General features: G+C 43.0%; 1 protein-coding gene across 1 annotated transcript; it reads left to right on the top strand.

Annotated features, from left to right (window-relative positions):
- Window positions 1–3,412: 3,412 nt before the first annotated feature.
- Window positions 3,413–5,724, top strand: srd5a2b (steroid-5-alpha-reductase, alpha polypeptide 2b). The gene is made up of 5 exons (XM_020655288.3): window positions 3,413–3,806; window positions 4,462–4,625; window positions 4,712–4,813; window positions 4,896–5,046; window positions 5,476–5,724. Exons 1-5 carry the CDS (start codon window positions 3,532–3,534, stop codon window positions 5,540–5,542), a joined length of 759 nt encoding a protein of 252 aa, XP_020510944.1. The 5' UTR covers window positions 3,413–3,531; the 3' UTR covers window positions 5,543–5,724.
- Window positions 5,725–7,500: the final 1,776 nt, after the last annotated feature.

The raw sequence follows: 7,500 nt of genomic DNA, 5'->3' as shown, positions 1-7,500 counted from the left end.
TGCATGCGACGAGGTCACCACCGATGACTCTTCAGCGGAGGACAAACAGGTATGCAGACGTTACTAATGAAGATGTTCGGGGTAGAATCAATTCAAAGTGTGAGGGGTGAAATGTGACCAGCAGAGGGCGCCAGGTGGTCCGAGGAGGTGGGCAAAAAAGGTTAAAAGTCTATCTTTAAAGCTTCCCTACTTTTTGATGCTAAAAAGAATTGGACATTTTGAAAATGTAAATATTGAGTACTAGCCTATAAATGGAAACCTCAGCTTTTTGTGTTCATTAGTCAGCATTCTTAGATACACACACAAAGTAAGAATAATGGGTACACTGTTCTTCTCCTCTCACACCCCTACCCAGAAAATAAACAACAACAAATACACAGAAACAAAAAATCAAATAAAACAAAAAGCTAGAATACTTACATTTTCAGTTTAGACATAAACAAAAACTTTATATTTTATATCAAATAAACCACAAACCACCAGAAACGGCGACAAAGTTAGAAGTTACATTAAAACCACAAGCGGTGATGAAGGGCCCTCGCACTTTGTGCGCTTCAAGGTGTGTTGCGACTGCGGGTAACGCAGCAGCAACGAGGTGGCGCCAAGGAGGAGGCCAGCAGATCGATTTGTGCCTGTTGTCGTCGTCGGTTCCAATGTATCCAAGCTGTGGACCTGGTCATTTCTATCAAAACATTTGGCAAGGCTATTCCTGGGCAAAGGAAATCAAGTGAAATCAGCCATCAGATGGCAGCATTGCCTTAATTGTAGAGCTTTGGACAAAATGTATTTTGATTTAATATGTAGAATACCCTTTGTCGGATAATATTTTGATAGACTGTCATTATAAATGCATGTTTTGGTAATAGTAATTCATTATAACAAAGCAGTACGAGGCTTATATTTTTTATTGATAAATTTGTTACCTTTTCTTTACATTTTTTTGACATTTATAATTTTCAAAACAAATTTTAAAAAATGATGGCAGAATTTCTGTTGGGTTTTTATTATGGGTGTAAGAGGATTTTTTTAGGTCTTTACATGGTTAATACAGGTAAAAAATGTCACGCATGACGGTGAAAAAATCCTCTATGGGGAGGCCTTTTGGTAGATATTACAGGGGCGCACCAAGACATCAAAGTTTGACAGTACGCTGCGGTCACACCCTTTTATTTAGTTAAAATCTTGGTTTTGCACAACTTTAAATCTTCAACATGTCTGTAACACACTGACACTGAGTTGGCGATGATTGGATGATTGAACAGGGCCTCCAGGAAGTACGTTCAGATAGGAAGCCAGAAAATAAACAATTGGGCCTTTTTCATACATGAAAGAAATGATGGCGGTTTTCCTGTTGGGTTTTGACAATGGGCATCTTGACATTTTATCAAAATCCTGACATGATTAATATGCAGAAAATATATCACGCATGTTGGGGAAAAAACCTCTTGGGTGGGGGGGGGGGGGCTTTCGAAAAACATCATGGGGGTGCACCGAGATATTGAAGTTTGACAGTACGCTGCAGCCACGCCCTTTTATGTAGATTCTTGGTTTTGCATATTTTTAGATCTTTAAAATGTCTAGAATACACTGACACTAAGTTGGCGATGATCAGATGAATGTGTGCTTGGGGAATTATGTGCAAATAGGTAGCCTGTGAAATGCAAAACTGGGACCATTATGTAACTATTTAAAAAACTATAGCGGACTTCCTGTTGGGTTGTGACTATGGTTGCAAGAGGATTTTTTTTAGGTCCTGACAGGATTAATATACATAAAAAATGTCATGCATGTAGGTGAATAAAACCTCTGTGGGGAGGCTTTTTGGAAAGGTTAAAAGGGGCGCACCAAGACAACAAAGTTTGAAGGTACGCTGTGGCCACACCCTTTTATGTACAATCGTGTAGAGCACAAGCTGATATCTTCAACATGTCTAGAACACACTGACACTGAGTTTGCAATGATCGGATGAACGCCCTCGGACTAGTTCGTTCAAATAGGTACCCTATGAAACGTGAAGTTGAGCTATTTTTCTAATGTTCAAACAATTATGGCGGACTTTCTGTTGGGTTTTGACTATGTGCCAAAGGATTATTTGTAGGTCCTGTCATGTTTAATATACAGAAAAATGTTCATGCATGTAGGTGAAACAAACCTCTCTGGGGAGGCCTTTTGGAAGAGTTCAAGAGGGTGCCACATTCAGCCACACCCACTCACTACACCCACATGAAAAGTTTTATTTGCCCACTGGGATGATGTGTATGAAGTTTCGTGTGTATACGACCATGTTAAGAAATTTGAAGCCCCTCAAATAACAATTTTTTGTTTGATGGCGAGCAACGCGCCCGTAAGGGAACAGCTTTTCACGCAGGCTTCGAAAGGTCGTATGGCCAAGGTCTTTGGATGGTCAACAGCGATTTTGAGGGAGATATGAGCAACTGTGTAGCAATGGCTAGTGCAAAGGAAACAGTGCTCAGAGGTAGTGGCTTCCTGTTGTCAACAGGTGGCGCTGTGACTAATTAAAAAAATTAAATCATGGATGTGTTCAGGGCGGGCTCTTTGTCATGTATGATTTTTTTGGTGATGATTGAACACTGCATAGTAGAGTTATAAGCATTTACTGTTTTAGGCGGGATGCCAAAAACGACATCAAACTTTGACATCACGCCACGGCCATGCCTTATTATGAAACCTCGTGATTTGAGCACAACTTTTATTCTTCAACTTGTCTACTTTCATTTGACACCAAACTTGAATTGATCAGATAAACGCTCTTGGGCGGATGCTTTCAAACAGGTACCCTGTAAACGGTGAAAATATGGTATTTTTTGACATTCAAAACATCATAGCAGACTTCCTGTTGACATTAGACGATGACTTCCGCTGACTTTTTTGTAGGTCTCGTCATGTTCAACATGTACAGAGACGTTCATGTAGGTAGGCAAAAAAATATATTTATATAAGCTTTTATATAAGACTTGATTTTCATGTCAACTTTGTGAGATTTTTGCAACTTTGATCCTTTTCCTGTTTGCACTGAGATCATAAAGCTGGATGTTTAGGATCATGGTCATTTTATAAAGTCTCCTAACACGATAAGAAGTGGATTAAAAGCTGCACTAAAGGTTTCTGAATCTGTCAACACTTTAATGTAAACAGTGCAGTCAGGGAAAAAAGCTGCATCTTTCCTTTAAGTCAATAATCATGAGGTTTGTGAAGCCCTGTGAGCTGAAGTTATGGGAGGCTGCTCTCTGCAGATTCATCTCACAAATACACACACGGTGACATAATGTGAGATGTGTGCAGATGTTGCTGTGTGTTATTGTAAACAGGATGTACAGGCCGATGAAGCTGTCAGCGAGGGACTGTCAGCTGACTTTGAGCCAAACGTTTCCTAGCAGCTGACTTCTTGGGAATTATGAAACTCCATGTGGTTTAATGTGAAGCACATACAGTACATTCCAGGGTGTGAAGGACGAGCATCACCTCCTGGACTCTTTCTGTCTTTCTGCAGACACTCTGAGGTTCTCCATCATGCACTGCCATGAAGACCTGGTCTGCTGCCTCAGCTGTGGGATGATCCTGTCGGCGCTCGGGTACCTGATCCATCACAAGATGGCGCAGACATCCTACGGGCGCCACATGGGGCTCCCTCTCCCCAAAAGGATGGTTCCAGCTGCAGTCGCCTGGTTCCTGCAGGAGATGCCGGCTGTCCTGGTCCCCCTTCTGATGCTGCTCACCTCCAACAAAGCGTCCAGCATGGGGAGGAACCTGCTGCTCGGGACCTTCTGCGTGCACTACTTCCAGAGGTACAAGATAAAAGTCTGTTTTATCACTTAAGGGTCCAAATAACAACGGGGGCAGTGAGCATTTAAAACCTTCAAACTCATTGATTTCAGCCTCATTTTTAGACACTGTGCAGCTGCAGAAGAAGAAACTGTCAGCAGGGAACATTTCTCACATTTTACCTTCACATTCATTCTTTACCTTTAAAGAAAAGGGGGGATGGCTGATCTATCAACGTGCTCAAAGTGGAAAAGGAAATGTAAAAGAGTGTACATAAACAATGACTGCAACTGATCTGTTGTCATATATCATGTTGTTATCATGCACAGAGTTACATGTTCAGTTTATCTGCAGCCACTTTTTCAGAGAAGTCAAACAGATGGAGACAGAAGAAGAAAGGAAGGAGGAAAGCATCGGTGCCATCTCGTGAAGAATGGGGAGCCTTTTCTCTTTTTTTGCTCTGGATTTGTTTGGACCAGAGAAGGTAGGCGCTTTTAAGACACGCCCCCCACACGACCGTTTTGGACGCCCCTCGGTTTGCCAGATATGAGAGCAGTTATCAGGTCAACAGGTGTTGCAGCGATGGAAGCAGGCAAGAGAAGTGGTTCAGATAGAAGTGATTGTACCCGACCTAATGTTTAGAATCTGGACAAATCTTCTCCTCATATCTGTGGGCAGGACGTTTGTTTTCTCCCTGCGGAGCAGAGGGAGGCCGTTCCCTCTGGGTGTCATGGTGGCTGCAGCTTTCTTCTGCTCGCTCAACGGGTCCCTGCAGGGTCACTACCTGCTGCACTGCGCCCACTTCGATGACGACTGGTCAGCCGACTGTCGCTACATAACTGGTATGAGAAATATTACTCTCCACTTTCAAAACATCTCACAGGAACTTCTTATATTCGGCACGATGAAACGATGACTTCACTTCTAGGTTTATCGCTGTTTTACGTCGGAATGGGAATCAACATTCACAGCGATTATATTCTACGTAACCTGAGGCAGCAGGGGGAAGTCGCTTACAGGATCCCGACAGGTAAGAAGCAGACGTCACACCTGCATGAAGTCTCCTCCACGCTGTCCCTGTAGTGACCTGTGTGCTCCCATGTCTCCTGCAGGAGGACTCTTTGAATACGTGTCCGGGGCAAACTACTTAGGAGAGATCGTGGAGTGGTTCGGCTTCGCTGTGGCGACCTGGTCTCTCCCGGCGCTCGCCTTCGCCCTGTTCAGCCTGAGTTTTATTGGACCCAGAGCCTTCTACCATCACAGGTGACCTCGATATTCAGGACACTTAAAAACAATCATCCCTGTTTTAATGATCCATTTCTTTCTTTTTTTGTGATCATTTTCTTGTTATTTATGTTTAAACATTGTCACTTACAATAAAGGAAAAACAAGATGTTGTGGTTTTAACAACAGGAGAATCATATACAGTATATCATATACATGGTTCCTTATGGAATACATTTCAAAAGAAGGGATGAAAACAGCAGACAAAAGGAGCAAACAAAGATTGAATCGTCTCTCTCTCCTGGATTACCACGACACAGAAAGTATACAAACAAGTAAAGAATAATGGCAATGAGGGGGCAAAAGAAAATAATTCCCCCAATATATCCCACCCCAACCTCCCTCTCTGCCCCCCAGCCCTCCCCTCCCACCTAGCACTCTGATGATGATGATCCATTTCTGTTACAGGTTCTACCAGGAGAAGTTCAAAGACTATCCCAAGTTACGCAAAGCTTTGATTCCGTTCGTCTTCTGAGAGAACGAACACCGAGCGAGGACTGATCCTGAACCAACACACCAACCTGTAACCTGTTAGTTATTATAAATGTATTCTGGTGGTGACTGCAGCGATAACGACGTCAACAAAAGTAAATACCTTTAAACTTTAATAAATAGTCCGGGCTTTAATTTACTTCAGTACAGAACTGACCCGGCCTTAATTTGGTGAATGGACTTCAGCTTGTTTATTTTCTCGTCTTCTGACTCCTCAAAGCGCTTTCACACCGCAGGTCACACCTACACATTCACACGCTGATGGTAGAGGCTGCTGAGTAAAGAGACCATCAGTATTAACTCATCCATTCACACGCTGATGGTAGAGGCTGCTGAGTGAAGAGTCCGTCAGTATTAACTCATCCATTCACACGCTGATGGTAGAGGCTGCTGAGTAAAGAGTCCATCAGTATTAACTCATCCATTCACACTCTGATGGTAGAGGCTGCTGAGTAAAGAGTCCATCAGTATTAACTCATCCATTCACACTCTGATGGTAGAGGCCGCTGTGTAAAGAGTCCATCAGTATTAACTCATCCATTCACACACATTCACACACTGATGGTAGAGGCCGCTGTGTAAAGAGTCCATCAGTATTAACTCATCCATTCACACACTGATGGTAGAGGCCGCTGAGTAAAGAGTCCATCAGTATTAACTCATCCATTCACACACTGATGGTAGAGGCCGCTGAGTAAAGAGTCCATCAGTATTAACTCATCCATTCATACACTGATGGTAGAGGCCGCTGAGTAAAGAGTCCATCAGTATTAACTCATCCATTCACACACTGATGGTAGAGGCTGCTGAGTAAAGAGTCCGTCAGTATTAACTCATCCATTCACACACATTCACACACTGATGGTAGAGGCTGCTGAGTAAAGAGTCCGTCAGTATTAACTCATCCATTCACACACTGATGGTAGAGGCCGCTGTGTAAAGAGTCCATCAGTATTAACTCATCCATTCATACACTGATGGTAGAGGCTGCTGAGTAAAGAGTCCGTCAGTATTAACTCATCCATTCATACACTGATGGTAGAGGCTGCTGAGTAAAGAGTCCATCAGTATTAACTCATCCATTCACACACTGATGGTAGAGGCCGCTGAGTAAAGAGTCCATCAGTATTAACTCATCCATTCATACACTGATGGTAGAGGCTGCTGAGTAAAGAGTCCATCAGTATTAACTCATCCATTCATACACTGATGGTAGAGGCCGCTGAGTAAAGAGTCCATCAGTATTAACTCATCCATTCACACACTGATGGTAGAGGCTGCTGAGTAAAGAGTCCGTCAGTATTAACTCATCCATTCACACACATTCACACACTGATGGTAGAGGCTGCTGAGTAAAGAGTCCGTCAGTATTAACTCATCCATTCACACACTGATGGTAGAGGCCGCTGTGTAAAGAGTCCGTCAGTATTAACTCATCCATTCATACACTGATGGTAGAGGCTGCTGAGTAAAGAGTCCGTCAGTATTAACTCATCCATTCATACACTGATGGTAGAGGCTGCTGAGTAAAGAGTCCGTCAGTATTAACTCATCCATTCACACACTGATGGTAGAGGCCGCTGTGTAAAGAGTCCATCAGTATTAACTCATCCATTCATACACTGATGGTAGAGGCTGCAGTGTAAAGAGTCCATCAGTATTAACTCATCCATTCACACACTGATGGTAGAGGCTGCTGAGTAAAGAGTCCATCAGTATTAACTCATCCATTCACACACTGATGGTAGAGGCTGCAGTGTAAAGAGTCCATCAGTATTAACTCATCCATTCACACACTGATGGTAGAGGCTGCTGAGTAAAGAGTCCATCAGTATTAACTCATCCATTCACACACTGATGGTAGAGGCTGCTGAGTAAAGAGTCCATCAGTATTAACTCATCCATTCACACACTGATGGTAGAGGCTGCTGAGTAAAGAGT

This window comes from Labrus bergylta, chromosome 10, assembly GCF_963930695.1.
Source record: "Labrus bergylta chromosome 10, fLabBer1.1, whole genome shotgun sequence".
Lineage (NCBI taxonomy): Eukaryota > Metazoa > Chordata > Actinopteri > Labriformes > Labridae > Labrus > Labrus bergylta.
This window is presented reverse-complemented; position numbering and strand designations above follow the sequence as displayed.

Excerpts from the sequence above, each read along its gene's own strand:
- srd5a2b (XM_020655288.3), top strand. The coding sequence starts at position 3,532 with ATGCACTGCCATGAAGACCTGGTCTGCTGCCTCAGCTGTGGGATGATC. Across the intron at positions 3,807-4,461 it reads TGCGTGCACTACTTCCAGAG|GACGTTTGTTTTCTCCCTGC; the intron begins GTACAAGATAAA and ends ATCTGTGGGCAG. Across the intron at positions 5,047-5,475 it reads AGAGCCTTCTACCATCACAG|GTTCTACCAGGAGAAGTTCA; the intron begins GTGACCTCGATA and ends TTTCTGTTACAG.